This window comes from Narcine bancroftii, chromosome 1 (genome assembly GCF_036971445.1).
Source record: "Narcine bancroftii isolate sNarBan1 chromosome 1, sNarBan1.hap1, whole genome shotgun sequence".
Classification (NCBI taxonomy): Eukaryota; Metazoa; Chordata; class Chondrichthyes; order Torpediniformes; family Narcinidae; genus Narcine; species Narcine bancroftii.
The window spans coordinates 255,199,726-255,216,816 of NC_091469.1; the positions used below are offsets into that span (position 1 = coordinate 255,199,726).

Below are 17,091 nucleotides of genomic sequence, written 5' to 3' on the forward strand. Positions count from 1 at the left end.
AGTATAGGAATACCCTCCCCCTTACATTCTTCTGCCTCCTGGATGAGTTTGGCATTAGGCAATCCTGTCTGCCTACTATGTGCTGTGAACTTGGAGGACCAGGGGGTATCCTGTCGGTGTCCCATCATGTCATTGTCCTCATTCACACCTTCCTGACTCTCAGGGCTGACTAACTTCTTACATGCAGAACTTGCTAATTCTGTCTAAGGCTAGAAGACCCTTATCTTATTCAGACTAACTTTACTTCCTACATTCTAATATCTATTCTTATCCTATTCATACTGGCTTTTATACACATATATCTATACTAGTTTCCTCATCTTCATAATTTTATATCAGTTTTACTCATCTCTCACAGTATATAAGCCTCCAAATAGTAGTGTAGAGGTGAGGGAAGGCATTAAAAGAGAAATTAGAAAAGCGTGCAATAAGGGAACAGCTATCATCATGGGAGACTTTAATTTGCATATAGATTGAACTAGCCAAATTAGTAAAAATACTGAGGAGGAGGAATTCCTTGAATGTTTACGGGATGGTTATCTAGACCAATATGTCGAGGAACCAACTCGGGAGCAGGCCATTTTAGATTGGGTATTATGCAATGATAAGGGGCTAATCAACAATCTTGTTGTACGAGGCCCTTTGGGTAGGAGCGATCACAATATGATCGAATTCTCAGTCGACATGGAGAGTGACGAAATTAAAACCGAGACCAAGGTCCTGAATTTAAATAAAGGGAATTATGATGGTATGAGACGGGAGTTGAGTAAGATTGATTGGGTGGTGTTTATGGGGGAGTTGACTGTGGATAGACAATGGAAAGCATTCACAGATCTAATGGAGAAATTGCAAAAATCGTTTATACTGGTTTGCCATAAAAATAAACCAAAAAAGGTGACTCAACCGTGGATAACAAGGGAAATTAGAGACAGCATTAGGTCCAAAGAGAGACCATATCAATTGGCCAAAAAAAGTACCACAACCGAAGACTGGGAGCAGTTCAAGATGCACCAAAGGAGGACAAAGGGATTAATCAAGAGAGCAAAAATAAATTACGAAAGTAAGCTTGCGGCAAATATAAAAACCGACTGCAAAAGCTTTTATAAATATGTCAAGAGGAAAAGATTGGTGAAATCCAGAGTAGGTCCTTTGCAGTTGGAATCAGGGGAATATATAATGGGGAATAAGGAAATGGCAGACCAATTAAATTCTTACTTTAGTTCTGTTTTTACAAGAGAGGATACAAATAACCTCCCAAGGATGTTGGGAAACATAGAGACTAATGCAAGGGAGGAACTCAAAGAAATCAGTATCTCTAAGGACATGGTCTTAGGGAAATTGATGGGTTTGAAGGCAGATAAATCCCAAGGGCCTGATAATCTACATCCTAGGGTACTTAAGGAAGTGGCCATTCAGATAGCAGATGCTTTAAGAATTATTTTCCAGAACTCGATAGACTCAGGATCAGTACCCATGGATTGGAGGGTAGCTAATGTTACCCCACTATTTAAAAAGTGGGGTAGAGAAAAAGCGGGGAATTATAGGCCGGTGAGCCTTACATCAGTAGTGGGCAAAATGATGGAATCCATTATTAAGGATGTAATAGCGGAGAATATGACTAGCAGAGAAGGGATCGGACAGAGTCAACATGGATTTGACAAATCTATTGGAATTCTTTGAGATGGTGACAGGTAAAATAGATGGGGGAGAGCCAGTGGATGTGGTGTACCTGGACTTCCAAAAGGCCTTCGATAAGGTCCCGCATAAACGACTGGCTTACAAAATCAAGGCTCATGGGATTGGGGGCAAAGTATTGATGTGGATTGAGAACTGGCTGGCAGGTAGAAGACAGAGAGTTGGGATAAATGGCTCATTTTCTGAGTGGCAGGCGGTGACCAGTGGGGTGCCACAGGGATCTGTACTGGGACCCCAGCTGTTCACAATTTACATTAATGATCTGGATGAGGGGATTGGATGTAATATCTCCAAATTTGCAGATGACACTAAGCTAGGAGGGGTTGTGTGCACGGAAGAGGGGGTCAGGAAGCTCCAGTGTGATTTGGATAAATTGAGGGACTGGGCAGATACATGGCAAATGCACAACAATGTGGATAAATGTGAGGTTATCCACTTTGGTAATACAAACCGGAGGGCAGATTACTATTTGAATGGGAATATATTAAGAGATGGGAAAGTGCAGAGAGACCTAGGGGTACTTGTACACCAGTCTCTGAAGGCGAGCATGCAGGTACAGCAGGCGGTTAAAAAGGCAAATGGTATGTTGGCCTTCATATCAAGAGGGTTTGAGTATAGGAACAAGGATACCTTACTGCAGCTGTACAGGGCCTTGGTGAGACCCCACCTGGAATATTGTGTGCAGTTTTGGTCACCTGATCTAAGGAAGGATGTTCTTGCAATGGAGGGAGTGCAGAGGCGATTCACCAGGCTGATACCTGGAATGGCAGGAATAACTTATGAGGAAAGATTGCGCAAATTGGGATTGTACTCGCTGGAGTTTAGAAGATTGAGAGGGGATCTCATAGAGACCTATAAAATTCTGGCAGGACTGGACAGAATGGATGCAGATGGGATGTTTCCAGTGATGGGAAAATCCAGAACCCGGGGCCATGGTTTGAGGATAATAGGCAAACCATTTAGGACCGAGATGAGGAGGAATTTCTTGACCCAGAGGGTGGTGAATCTGTGGAATTCATTGCCACAGAGGGCAGTAGAGGCAGGTTCATTAAATATATTTAAGAGGGAATTAGATCTATTTCTTCAGTATAAGGGTATTAAAGGTTACGGAGAGAAGGCGGGGACGGGGTACTGAACTTTAAGATCAGCCATGATCTCGTTGAATGGCGGAGCAGGCTCGAAGGGTCAAATGACCTACTCCTGCTCCTATCTTCTATGTTTCTATATCTTGCTGGATGTGGGCCAAGCTGTCTTCCTTATTCATTGGCAATCTAAATCTGGATGAGTCTTGCTGAAGGCATCTAATGAAGGATCAGCTGATTCAGCTTTGCATTTGCATGTCTCCATTCACAACCTCAGGGCTTCCTGCAACTCTTTGAGTTTGGAAATGTGGTTGGTAATGCAATGGTCCACATGCATTCAGCAAGTTCCCAAGGCAAGCAATGTGTTGATATCCAAATGATGTATCTTAATGATGCAGATCGATGGATGAATACTGAACAGAACTCTGAAGAGAATTCCCCTGCTCCTCCAATTTGTCATCTTTAATATCAGTCTCAGTTAGAGTGATGGGGAAGAGAGTTCTTTGTTTTAACATCCTAGTTGACAGTGGGAAAGATGCACTTCCAACTGCAGATATGTCACAGTGCATGTCTGAAGTGTCAGTTTAGATTTTATGTGAAAATCTGTTGTCAGCTTCAAAACCACAACCTCCATCCATAGATGAGAGTGCTACTCTTGAGAAATCAAACTGTTGAAAATCTTTTCTAGCTGCATTTTCATAACAGAATCCTCAAATGAAAGTACACTATCTATACATGCTCTCTCTAATTATAAGCTCTGTTCCAGTGATATCACGAGAAAGCCTTTTGATTGGTGATAATTTCATAGTAAATCATAACATAGACCCATATTGTGTGCTCCTTACAATCATGCAATCCCTGATTCTCCAGGGCAGTTCGAAGGAATAAAATTATATTGTGACTTGTAATCAAAATCATTCCTCAGTATCCTAGTTTTCAAGGCACCTTGTTGGAGGGAGAGAAAAGTGTTGGCTATTCTCTACTCTCCTTGATTGAATAATGGGGGAAATTTTTCCTAATTTCTCATTCTAAAATGCACATTTTAAAAAGAGTTCATTTTTTTTACCCATTCGTATGGCCATTTTTAATTTTTTTCCACTAAATATCGTAGCTTAGTGATTGATTCATTGTTTATTGATAAATAATCAACTTTTTTGAATTCAGACTTGCTCCCCATTCCTTAGATCCATGTACTTTCCCAGCTGAGTCATCGAGTCTCCGGCGTAATTTGTCCATGCTGCCTGCAGTTGGGTGTTACCTTCCTTAAAGCTCCTAAAAAGATCCAACACCGCCTTCCTTGATCTCAAAATGCCCTAATACATGAACATTTTCCACATTATGCTATCCTATCGCTCTCCATGTCCTTCTTGTTAAAGATCAATACCAAGTACTCATTCAATTATTCACCCACTTCCTCTGACTCCAATCAGTATTTTCATCCTTTGTCCTCATCTGCTGTCCTCTCCTTAGTCATACTCTTGTTTTTAATGCAAGTATAAAATGCCTTGGGAATTTCTTTTAATTCTGTTTGCCAAGAACATGGATATTTCGTGGCCCTTTTGGCATTCCAAATGCCCTGCTTGAGATCTTCCTACAGTCTTTATATTCCTGTAGGTCCCTATTAGATTGCCTTTATCCGGACATCTAAAATTCGGAAAGCTCCAAAATTCGGTGTGGGGAGAGAGGCGGCAGCGCGAGTCAGGCAGGCGAGAGACCGGCAGCGCAAGTCATGCGGGCGAGGGGAGTGGTGGGAGATGGCAGGGCGACTGGAAGGGGGTGGGGGTGGAGACGGCAGCACAATTCAGGTGGGCTTATAACTGGAAAAATCCAAAATTTAGAACACGCTGTCAACCAAGGGTTCCGGATAAAGGATCGTGTACCTGTAGCTTCCTGAACCTTACATATATCACCTTTTGCTTTTTGACTAAGTTCATGACCTCTTTCATCAACAATGATATTCTTACCTTTCCATCCCTATCTTTTCTTTGCACTGGAACATGAAGGTCATGGACTCTACTTAGTTGGTCCATAAACAACTGCCACATTGTCATTTGTGGGCTTGCAAAATAACAGCTGCTCCAAGTTTACTCCCCCTGAGCTCCCGTCTTATCCTAATTTGCCCTCCCCCATTTAGTATTGTTCTACAAATCCTAAGCTTATCCTTGTCTTAACTGTCTTGATCACAATTTCTAAAATGTCCCCCCACTGAAGCTCCCATCATTTGGCCAGGCTCGTTTGTCTCGTATGTCTCCCTAACTGGTTAGGCTATCTGCATGCTGCTTCGAGCTACTTTCCTGGATGCACTTAACAAATTCTGCCCCATTAAAGCCTCTGGCACTAAAGGCTTCCCAGTCAATATTGGGAAAATTGAAATCTCCCACTATGACAACCTTGTTGCTTCTGCAACTTTCTATCATCTGTCTACACATCTATTCCTCCACCTGGCAGTGGCTATTGGGAGGCCTATAGTACAGCCCTATCAGAGTGATTTCACCTTTATTATTTCTATCTACCAACACTGCCTCAGTAGTTGAGCCCAGCATTAGGTCCTTTCTGAGGGCAGCTATGACAGACTCCCTGTTTAGCAATTCTGCATAACATTCACAAACTCATAATTTCAAGTACCCATTCAGACTCTGTAAGTTCATCAGTCTTAACCACAATACTCTGCATTAAAATAAACTCACCAGCCCTGTGGCCACTCACCTGCCCCTTTCTGTCCTTCCTTTCAGGTTTGCTTGTCCAAGTATCTGCCACCCCTTCAACATCTACACTTGTTGTAATGTTGTCCAGGTTCCCACCCTCCTGCCATTCTAGTTTAAACTTTCCCAAGTAGCCTCAGTGAACCTTCCATGGAAGAGAATCTAATGAATCAGAATCCTTCCCTCTTGCACAAACACCCTTAGCCACACATTAAATTGTACTATTTTCATGCTTCTTGCCTCACTAGCTCATGGCAAGTGAGATTACAACTCTGGAAGTTCTGCTTTTTGACTTGCTACTTATCTCCCTGAACATTTTGCAGGACCACATCTCCTACCTATTTCATTGGTACTAATATAGACCACAGCCTCTGGCTGCTCTCCCTCCCACTCAGACATCCAGGGCTCTGGCATCAGGGAGGCACCACAACCTTGTGGAGTCTCACTTGTAGACACAAAAACACATATGTGCCCCTTTCTATGGAGACTCCTCCCACTGTCATTCTATCCAACCATGTACCCTGCTGAGCCTTGGAACTAAAAGTGGTGCCAATGAATTGATTGCTGCTGCTAACCTCCAATAGGTATCCCCCTGCCACCCCCCCCCCCCACAATGCCGAGCAGTATCTGAAACAGTATTCTTGTTACTGAAGGGAATGGCCACAGAAGAACTCTGTATTGTCTGCTGCCTTCCTTTACTCTTCCTTGTGGTCACAAAAGCTGCAGACATTAACCTTCTCTGCCTCTCAGATGACCCTGAGTTCATCCAACTCAAATTCCTTAACATGTTCATTGAGAAGCTACTGTTGAATGTCTTCCTGACATTCCACATCTCATAGGAGGAACATATCTTTGTCCTGACTGACATCCAACATTCTAGAATCATGTATCCTGGGAAAAAGACTTTGAGCTTTATCCTTCCCCTTAAGATTTTATAAATCTCTCTCTGGTCAGCCTTCCATGCCCTCGGGAATAAAGACCCAGCCTATCTAAATTCTCAAGTCCTCCAGTCCTGGCAATATCCCGGTGAGGCTCTTCTGCATCCCTTCAAACATTGAAATCCTTTCTATAGCTGGGAAACCAGAGCTGCTCACAGTGTTCCATGTATGATCTCACCAAAGCCTTTCAAGAGTTCTCAACTTTTATACTTCAAACCCTCCCAAATGAAGCCAAGAGTGCCAAACGTCTTCATCACCCTGTGCCACTTGAGTCGCCACATTCATGGAACTATGCGCTGGTTCCCTGGTTTGATTTGCCAAAGGGCAATACCTCACACTATTCTGAGTTAAATTCCAACCCACCTACCTAACTGATCTTAATCCTGTTGTAAACTTAAGATATCTTATTGTCCACTACACTGCCAATTTTGGTGTCATCTGCCAACTTACCAGTCATATTAATATGATCCAATCCAAATCAATATATAGTAGATAACAACACATGTGGCACAACCCCATGTTGATTCTTGCAAATGTTCTTATTTTAGGAGATCAATCTCTAACGACCTTCTCTTGACAAGCCTGGATATCTGTTTTGATTTTCACCTGGATTTTGAAAAATAACAAAAGCACTGTCAGATGATATTGTAAAATCAGGGCAATTAATCAACGTTGTACACACCAATGATCGATGCATTTATACTTATGACTCGTAGTTCCCTTAAATTCTTGGTGGTCCACTGAAATTTGAGAATGGCTGCCATCCTCAGGCTCTGCTTGATAGGAATTATGAGTGACACAGTGACACATTTCATTTTCATCCACAATGTGTCCGAAATCCACAGAAATATCACCATGTTAGAGGACAGAAACACCTCAGAAATCTGCACAGATAAATGTTTCTGTTACATCACATCATGGGTGTTTCTGAATGTATCATATTCCACCTAAAACCCAAAGATTAAACACTGAATTTTCCAAATTTAGGTGACCCACCTCCCCGATCCAGTTTTACTGTTTCCCAGTATCTTCTACCTGCACATTTTCTCAAATTTTCTTCCCCCATTTCCCCACCTACTTTTGTGATCTCGTCTACCTTTTTCTCCACCGCTTTCACCTTCATTTGTCCAATAACCTATCACCACTCATGTCCTCCCTCTTCCTTGATATATTTGATTTCTCTCTATGAATGTTATCTGACTTGCTGAGTCCCCCTAGGTTCAGGATTCCAGGATCTGGGTTTTTGTGTTTCTTCAAGTTTGCTTGATGTTCAGTGAAAACCCTTGATGTGATGAGATGCACAGTTAATTGGTGCACTGTTTGGCAATGCTGAACTTTAGGGCCTGGGGATTATGGGTGAAGCAACTTTGTGTGTTCCACTAGAATCACCAATCTACTTCTAGTCTTAGTACAGAGGATTATTTGGAACCATGTGGATAAAATTCTAGTTTTCATTATGCTTAACAGTGCCCTGCGGAGTAGTAGGATCATTGCATCTGTCATTGATGTTGTTCAGAACCTCTTTTCCTAGGGAATCAATTTTGGAGTCATCCTGGTTCACTAACCACCTATTATTTCACTATTTGTGCCTTTTAAATGGAAAATTTGCCATTGAGCAAATAAGATGCAAGAAATACTCAAAAAATTAGCCTGAGAGGAGAATCAGTTAATATTTCAGGTTAAAGATAATTTGTCAGAACTCAGAGGGACCAAATCAAAGTGGTCTCAAGTAGCTGAGAGAATGGGGAAAAGTAGATAAGCGTGGGGAATAATCTCCGCTAGGGTGAGCCCAGAGTTGTCATGGTGATGTTGTTGATGCAGTCATCCAGCTGATAGGTTAATGATAGAAGTCTATTTTCTATCTTTGGCTTGGCTTCGCGGACGAAGATTTACGGAGGGGGTAAAATGTCCACGTCCGCTGCAGGCGAGCAAGAAAACCCCAAGAGATGTGAAATGCAGACTTTTAAGAAATGCCAAGTAGGTCAGACCATGCTAGAGAAGAAAGAATAAATCAATGTTACAACTCAAAGATTTACAGTGGAATTGGCCACTCTGTTACAAACGGAAAAGTATTAAACATCACATTAAACTTTAGACAACAATGCAGGAAGTGATTTTTACCACATGCAGCAGGTACATAGACCCTCAAGATTGCAGCAAGCAATTAGTTGGAAATTGAGGGCTAAAATGGGCAGAAAACAGGTTGCTCTTCTCAGTTAAGAGATTCACCATCCATTGCTTTCAGACTGCTTGTTGTTTTAAATAGTCTTTTAACTATATATTTTCCATAGCCCATCAGATGCTGCACAGAGGTGAGCGTCCATTCAAATGTCAGCAGTGCGACAAAGCCTATGCATTAAAACGAGATCTTCGAGAGCATGAGCGGGTTCATTCAGGGGAACGTCCATTCATATGCAATGAGTGTGGCAAGGCATTTGCCAGGCCACCATCTCTCCGGATTCACAAGAAGCTCCATCGCCTTAAGGCCATGAACCTTGGCAACCCACGGGCCTGCCGCTGCAGTGTGTGCGACAAAGAGCTAGCTAACCCTGGCTCGCTGAAGAACCACATGAGGCTGCACACAGGAGAAAAGCCATTCACTTGCACATACTGTGGGAAAGCCTTTAGGCAGATAGGCAATCTCCGGGGTCATCAACGAATCCACACTGGGGAAAAGCCATACAAATGTGAAGATTGCGGTGAATTCTTCTCGCAATTGCCTGAACTGCGCAGGCACCGCATTTCACACACAGGACAGGTGTACCTTTGTACAATATGTGGCAAAACATTAAGGGATCCGCACACTTTCAGAGCACATGAACGCCTGCATACAGGAGAACGACCCTTTAAATGCGATCAGTGTGGAAAGGCCTATACCCTTGCCACTAAGCTCCGGAGGCACCAGAGAATCCATTTGACTGAAAAGCCATTTAAATGTGACATCTGTGGCAAAGGGTACACCATGACCCAGAGTCTAAAGAGACACAGGGTGTCCCACAAGAGAAGTGAAGTGCGCAGTTTAGGGGAGGTTGCAGAGGCCATTGCCTCTTTGGAAAAAGAAAGTTCTGAAAACAAACCTCTTGCAGTACCATCAAAACGAGTTAGGAAAGTCGGTTTAAAGACTGCTGGTCAAGAAAGCAACAACTCCCTCCGAAATGAGAGTGTTGTTTTAAACCTTTACGTTCATACCATTGAAATGGTAGAAATCCCAAGCGGTCAACATGAGGAGAATGCGATCCCAGGTACTGATGGTCAGAGTGAAAGTGAACAGAGCATTACATTCCAGCAGGTGGAGCACAACATGGCTGTGGAGACAGAAGGTGTGGTCAAAGACAATTCACAAGATGCTGTCACTCAGGTCTTAGCAGGAAGTCAACGACATGAGAATGAAGATGTCATAGAAATAATTATTCCAGAGACCGAGGATTACCCTAATGAAGTTATTGCCAGAAATTGTACTGTTGTTGAACAGGAGAAATTGACCAACAGTACTGTTGTTATTGAAGAGGACATTGGGTTTAATGCTGTGGCAGAGATAGTAGAGATATCTACTGGAAGTTGAACTCCAAAAACAATATCTTAATTGGTGTGTCCAATTTTGTATTAAAAGTGATTCTTGCATTTGGGCACATGATGCAATTGCATTTTTAGATCATTCCTGACAGTCACCGACTGATCTTTCTGCTGTACAACTGATTTGATTGCCATTAATAGTACACTCTGGCAACAGCATCTTTGCACTCAACTGCACACACTTCTCAGCAAGTGTAACTATGTAAATCATTATAGTTTTTCCTTATGAAGTGTATTTATTTATAATCCAGTACCATAATTAAGGTTGTACTTGATAATGAGCATGTGTAAGAACGTAGTTCAGGAATATTGTCAACAATAGCTGTCAAACTAATTACAATGCTGCAAAGATTTCAGTGCAAAACTGATTCGTTCTACAGCCTATAAGGGAAAAAAGCTGTTGAAACATTAGTCTCTGGTCAATTTTTTTTATGTTGCAATGATGCACATTATTTAGGGGACAGCACAGTTGGCCTAGCAGTTAGCACAACGCTGTTACAGTACCAGCGATTGGGACCAGGGCTTGAATTCCACACTGTCTGTAAGGAGTTTGTATGTTCTCCCCGTGTCTGCATGGGTTTCCTCCAAGGGCTCCAATTTCCTCCAAAAAATACCGGGAGTTGTAGGTTAATTGAGTGTAATTGGACAGAACAGGTTCATGAGCCGAAATGACCTGTTGTCTTGCTGTATGTCTTAAATTTAAAATTTTTCTAAATTATTATTTCTTGGTCAAGACAATTTAGCTTATCAGTCTAAACATACTGGATACATCAAAGATATTAATCCTTGAGTGCATAAACTAATTAGTATGCAATTGCAAGAAAGGCATTCTGATCATAGGGAAAGCTGGTTTAATGCAGTCATTTAAAAACTCCATCACACAGATTTATTTAAAGAAGCCGATGAAGTAACTTTAAAGATGCTTCAAGATTTTGCTGATGAACTTGGCTTAACATTGGGATGTTAATCCTGAGGCCCAGTCTCATTGTATAGAGAACATGGGTTCAAATATCAGGTTAAGAATGAATTAATTTTATTCATTACGAGAATTAAAAAATGACTGATGTGGATGGTTGGGGGGGGGGAGGGGAGTGTTAATTATATTGCTACAATAATTATGAAAAATGTGTGGTCTGTATGGGACTCCAGGCTTGCATCCATTTGATTGATATCTAAATATCATCTGAGGTGTCAACTTAATTGTGCCAGACTTCATTCAGCCGCTCAGGAAAACCTGGTCAACACCACTTCAGAGCAAATAGGAATGGAAGTATTTGGCTATCCTGCTAGCTGGCCATATCCTAAACAGGCTTGGAATGCCATACTGAGCTTTTCATTGTCAAGCAATATGTCAATTTGCAGTAAAACAAGCACATATTATTGCATCAACATGAGATTTATTTGGAAAGCAGCCCAGAGCTGTGTATAGTGCCTTATTTATGGCAGGTCCTCCCATCTCCAGGTTCAGCGCTGGTGACAAATACAAACTTGCTGATATTAGTCCTGAGACTATTAATAAAGAAGAAAACAAGATGAGCTGTACATCAGCATGCGTCATTGAAATCTATTTTTAAAATGAGGTGGCAAAAAATCTGCTGGAGAAACGAGTTGAGCACCATCAGTGGGAGAAAAAGATGGTCAATGTTTTGGGTTGAAACCTTTCATTAAAATGAGGTACGTTTAAACAAAATTCAAGAGTGTTTATCAACTGTTGATATATTTGAATACTGTATTCGCCATTGTACAGGACAATCCGAAACTTTTAAAATTTCACCTTAACATTGGGCTGTTCTATACACAGGATCTAAAATTCTTACCTTGAAAACAGTTTAAAAAAACACCGTCATCTTCCTGCCGGCTCAGATGCAATCTAGTGCATTAGATAATTCCGAAGTCTCAGCGCTCCTCTGCACGGTTCATCCGCCTGGCCCGACCATTGGCTCTATATCGGCTTTAAACGGCCTGTTAGAAGAGCCAACAGTGGTTTATTTTAAAATAACCAAATAAAATTTAAATTTTTAAATGATAATTTTTTTTTGAAATAGTGATTTGCTTTTAACAACATCCACTGGTCAATGGTAAATGCCAGATTTGATGTCATCTTATACGAAGGGTATCACTGAACCCTAAGATTTTAGGTGGAAATTGTGAGATCGTCTGACGAGTCGTCCTATTCAACAGCATATATGGTAGGCTGGAAAATTATTCCTGTTGAACGTTGAATGATATTTGTGGAATAATCAGCGTTTCTCTTCATAACTGTGTCACTGAAATATTTCTGTTCAAACGACAGCTCACTTTGGAATTTCCTAACATCAGATGAACAAACTTAGTATTGGTGACCAATTGCTTCTACAATGGCATTAGGCCATCAAATATCAATTAATGTGCCCTTCTGTTGACCCATCTACGCTGCTGCACATCCCGTAACATTCCCTCTTTTTGTGTTAATTTTCATTGCTTACTTGGGAGAGAGAGTCACATCAATCTCCAGTTTTCTGGAACACTTGTTTTCAAAATTTCCTCTACTATTTCTTTCATTGCTTACCTATCCTCAATATCATTTAGTGTGGAATAATAACATTACCAAATTTTATAGACAGCTGAATGTACCACAATTTGGATAGCTAACCCTCCTCAAACATTGAGGTAAATCACTTATTCCTCCATAGGTTGTCTTAACAAAATGAAATCCTCTAATTAAGTAATTAGAGCAGTGTAATGTAATCAACATGTAATGTTGCAGCTGAAAAATGTGGGAACTGATGGACTCAATTGTTCTTCATGGCTTTCGTACCTACAGCAAGTGTTAGCTGCTTAAGGAACTCGGCCCAGAGTTGATGAGCTGGAGTCCCAATTTCAGACACTGCATCACATAAGATTCCCCTCCCTTATCTGGATACTGTGATCCAGGAGGAGGAGGGAGACATGCTCTTAAGATTAATTACCTTGAAAGTTATCAGTTAGTAGGAACAGGAGTATGTCACTTCAAGGCAAGCAGCTAGAACAATCCAGAGGATCACTCTGGAAGAATCGCAGACCTCACCCTTGATGAGAGGAAAGAGGTTCTTGCTCCCTGTTTAAAGTCGGGCTGGAGACTACAGGGAAGATGACAAAACAATAAAATGGGCAAGAACCCTCTCAGTGGAGGAAAAAAAATAAATGTAGTAATCATGGAGGACGGTATTCTTAAGGGAACAGACAAAGAGAGAGGCCTGAGGCTGGAGAAGAACAAATGGGGTAAGCAGATCCAGTTGACATAGTCTGTGTAAGAACATGGGTAAGAGGAGGAAGGAGGTTTTGCTGAGAGATTAGTTCACTTGGATGAAAATGAAAAAGCTGAACGAGATTCCACAACAGATGCAATCTCACTGGTTCTCCACTCAGCCCTGGATCACCTGGACAACAGCAACATGGACATCTGGCTGCTTTGAATTGATTATAACTCAGCTTTCAGCCTCAGTACTGGTCAGCAAGCTTCAAAACCTGGGCCTCTGCAACTGGATTCTTGACTTCCTCATCAGAAGACTGCAGTCAGTGTGGATAGGTAACAACATCTCCTCACTGACAACCCAGGTGCACCTCAAGCATGTGTGCTACGCATAATTCAATACCATCTACAAATTTGCGCTGACGGTTTTTGGCTGAATCACAGATGGTGATGAGGAAATGTACAGGCATGAGATAGATCAGCAAATTGAGTGGTGTCACAACAACATCCTTGCATTCAACATTAGTAAAACTGAGAAACAGGGAGAACACAAACCAGTCCTCATCGAAGGGTCAGCAGTGGAAAGGGTAAAGAACTTCAAATTACTCAGGGTCATGCACACCAAAAATTGCCAACTTTCAGCCACTTGCTTGCTGTATACACTGCGTGGAACTTTTTTACATCATCGTTAAAGGAAGATTGGTTCTGGAGTACTTGCACCTTGGAGAATGCTCAATGCTGGGTTTAATAGGAAGCTCACAGCAGAATGTGTGCAGGTTTTGGTTGGTGAGCAAGTACATAGGCAATGAAGGGGATGCTGAACTGGTGCCCCAAGGCACAGATGGGTCAAGAGAAATGACATTGAGCAGCAGAAAGTTTCAACAATACCTACATCATTGGTTCTCAACCTTTTTCTTTCCACTCACATACCACTCTAAGTAATCCCTGTGCCATTGGTGCTCTGTGATTAGTAAGGGATCGCTTAAGGTGGTATGTAAGTGGGAAAGGAAGGTTAAGAATCACTGCTCTCGACCCAGTTGTTACTGAAATATTTTGCTTGAGAAAAATTTCCTTTGAAGTTATGAAACCTTGCACAGAACGAGTCAATTAGGTATGATTAAAACAGTGGTTTTCAACCTTTTTCTTTCCACCCACATACCACCTTAAGCAGTCAGATGAAGTCCTGACTTAAAATCAATTCAGATCCTGTGTGTATAATTGTCTGCAATCAAATTAAAGAAGGTTTACATGCAATAAGTGTGTAAGAAATACAAACAAGAAGCGCATCCTTTTATTTAATTCCACCTCCTGCAATAGCAGCGAGAGTGGAGTATACAGTCTGCTCTGAATGGCAGAGAAGATTCCATTAATGATTCCATTAATGATTCCATTAATACTAAAAGGTGTTGAATTCACACTTGAATGATTGAGGATCTACAGCTCTCTCATGTACAGAATTTAAAATTTCCACAACCCTCTACGTGAAGCTATCTCTTATATCTATCCTGAATTGCCAACCCCTTATACTGAGACAGTAATCCCTGCTTATCAGAAAACAAAACCAGCAGGCCCAGGAACCTTTATTGCTCTTCCCCTAACACATGTTCAAGGATCAACATTCCTTTGTCACATAGTAATACATTAAAAATGTAACATACATGATATACTTCAGCTTTTGCCTATAATAAGGCAGACAGACTCACCATTAGTATTGCCCAGCGCTCCTTACAGTACAAGAGAAAGAGAAGTATAGCAGAGTCTCTGAGTGTCCGTAGATTCGCCTCCAGAGCTCCTGCAGCTCTGTGGCTGTACATGCATATCCTCACCTAGACAGAAAGACAGACCGTGAAGAAGGGCTCAGGCCCGAAATGTCTATATGGAGGCCTGCTGAGTTCCTCCAGCATTTCTGCAATCACTGCTTCTGCAGATTTTCATGTTTTACTCCAGGAAGGCAGAGCTGTACACAATATTTCAGATGTGATCTCAGCAGGACCCTGCATACTTAGAGGAAACCTACTTGCAACAATGACCATTGTTGTTTATCTTCCTAAATATGCACTGTACCTGAATGTTAAGTTTGAGCAATTCTTGCATGAGAGCACCCAGCTTCTCTGAACACTAACACTTTTCAAATTCTCATCAGTTCAAAAAGATTCCATATTTCTATTGGAATTTTTCACAGAATGTGCCTTCAGCTGCACCCTAGCCTACCCACTTAGGTAATTTTACTGCATCATGCAAAGCCTCTCTGGATTCTCCTCATCCTCCTGTTTCTGCATCAGTGGAACTGCCATCACATCTTAAACTATTTTCATGGATAGGATTTTGAGATCATGTTGATTATGTTTTGAAACAAAATAGATTGACACAAGTTTTGCCATAAAATATCTCAACTTGCTGAAAACCACTTTGGGAATGGGAAGGTAAAAACAAGTTGCTAATTCAAACTGGATCCAAAATTGGCACAATGGTGGAAAGCAAGTTTTAACTGATTGGCAGTTGTACGCAGTGGGTTATATGTGGCTCATGGTTGCTGTTGTGGTACATAGGAATGATTCGAACGTAAATGTAGGCCTCATGATTTAAGTTTGCAGATGATCTCCAAGGTGACAAATCTGGTTGAAAAAAAAGTTGCAGGAAAATAATAGAGATATCTTGATACTGCATAGAATTGAAATCCAGACACATGCAAGATATTTGACAGGAAAACAATAAATAACAAGGTTTTGGACAAGGTAGAGGAAGAAGTGACATATCCCAATAAATGCCTGAACCTAGCAAGACAGGTCAATGCAGTTAAAAAATATATATTAAATACAAGAGGCCAATTTCGTATCTCAATTATGTCAACTGTGATCATAAATTTGAAGTTACTTGAATAGATTGCTGATCATTGGTGAGAACTTGACAATGTAACCCTCAAGTTCTCAAATCAAGCTGGGATGTGGGAAATGGTCTGAAGAGCCATTGTCTGTTGCTTGCTCTGGATATAATGAGCTCGATAGCCTCCTGTACCATAAATTCCTATTCAACCAGAGATATATAGGGGCAAAAAGCATTTGGACTCAGGGGTGGGCAAAAAGAGCTACAGCAGATCTGATATTGTCCAGGCTGAGTGACTTCCCTTCCATTAACTTCAATGGAGAAGAAAATAAAAGTGAGATGTATTGCTTAAGCTCAAAGCCACATGTCAGGCACAATGGTCTCTGCCCTGGCCTAATTATGTCTTTTATTTTAATTTTAATTTAACTTATGGGTTCTTCACAGTAATAGGCCTTTCTGGTTCACAAGCCATGCTGTCCAAATACACCAATTAACCCACAAACTCCATCTGTTTTGGAGGCTGAGAGGAAACCAGAGCACCCGGAGGAAAGCCTGTGGTCACAGGGGAACATACAAACAAGTGTCGGTTTCGAACCCAGGCCACTGGTGCTGTAAAAGTGTTGCGCAAACTCCAGACATGTGCACCTATTATGGCAAGAACAATCCCATTGATAAGGATATGGTCTGAGATGTCTGTGGAGGATTTACTCCTGATTGTGGTGACCTACAAAGTTCAAATGATCATTTATGGTTTTTTTTTAAATCCTATAAAAATATTTATTTTGTTCCACACATTTCTGAAGTATTTAATATTTCAGGGTGACACTACCACCAACTGAAACAGGGGAACATATATTATTGGCACATGCACTTATTTCTGCATAAAAAGTGAAATGGAAATTTACAAGATACATCCAGTTAGTTCTGCTCAGAGCAATCCGAAATGATAAGATACCCTTTATTGTCATTGTACAAGTACAATGAAATTGAGTGCATAATGAATCTCCACAAGGGAAATTTGTCAAAAATGTCAACATTTCACACTCAGTTTATTAGTGTTCCCATTT

The 17,091-nt window shown here is 41.2% G+C and overlaps 1 protein-coding gene across 1 annotated transcript in view; it reads left to right on the forward strand.

The window, feature by feature from the left end:
• The window catches only part of znf408 (zinc finger protein 408), a 55,724-nt gene extending 38,906 nt beyond the window's left edge, over positions 1–16,818 (forward strand). The window contains exon 7 of the mRNA XM_069895851.1: positions 8,709–16,818. Within this exon, the coding sequence (XP_069751952.1) occupies positions 8,709–9,979 (1,271 nt within the window). The 3' untranslated portion in view covers positions 9,980–16,818. The remainder of the gene's footprint in view (positions 1–8,708) is intronic.
• The last annotated feature ends 273 nt before the right edge of the window (positions 16,819–17,091 follow it).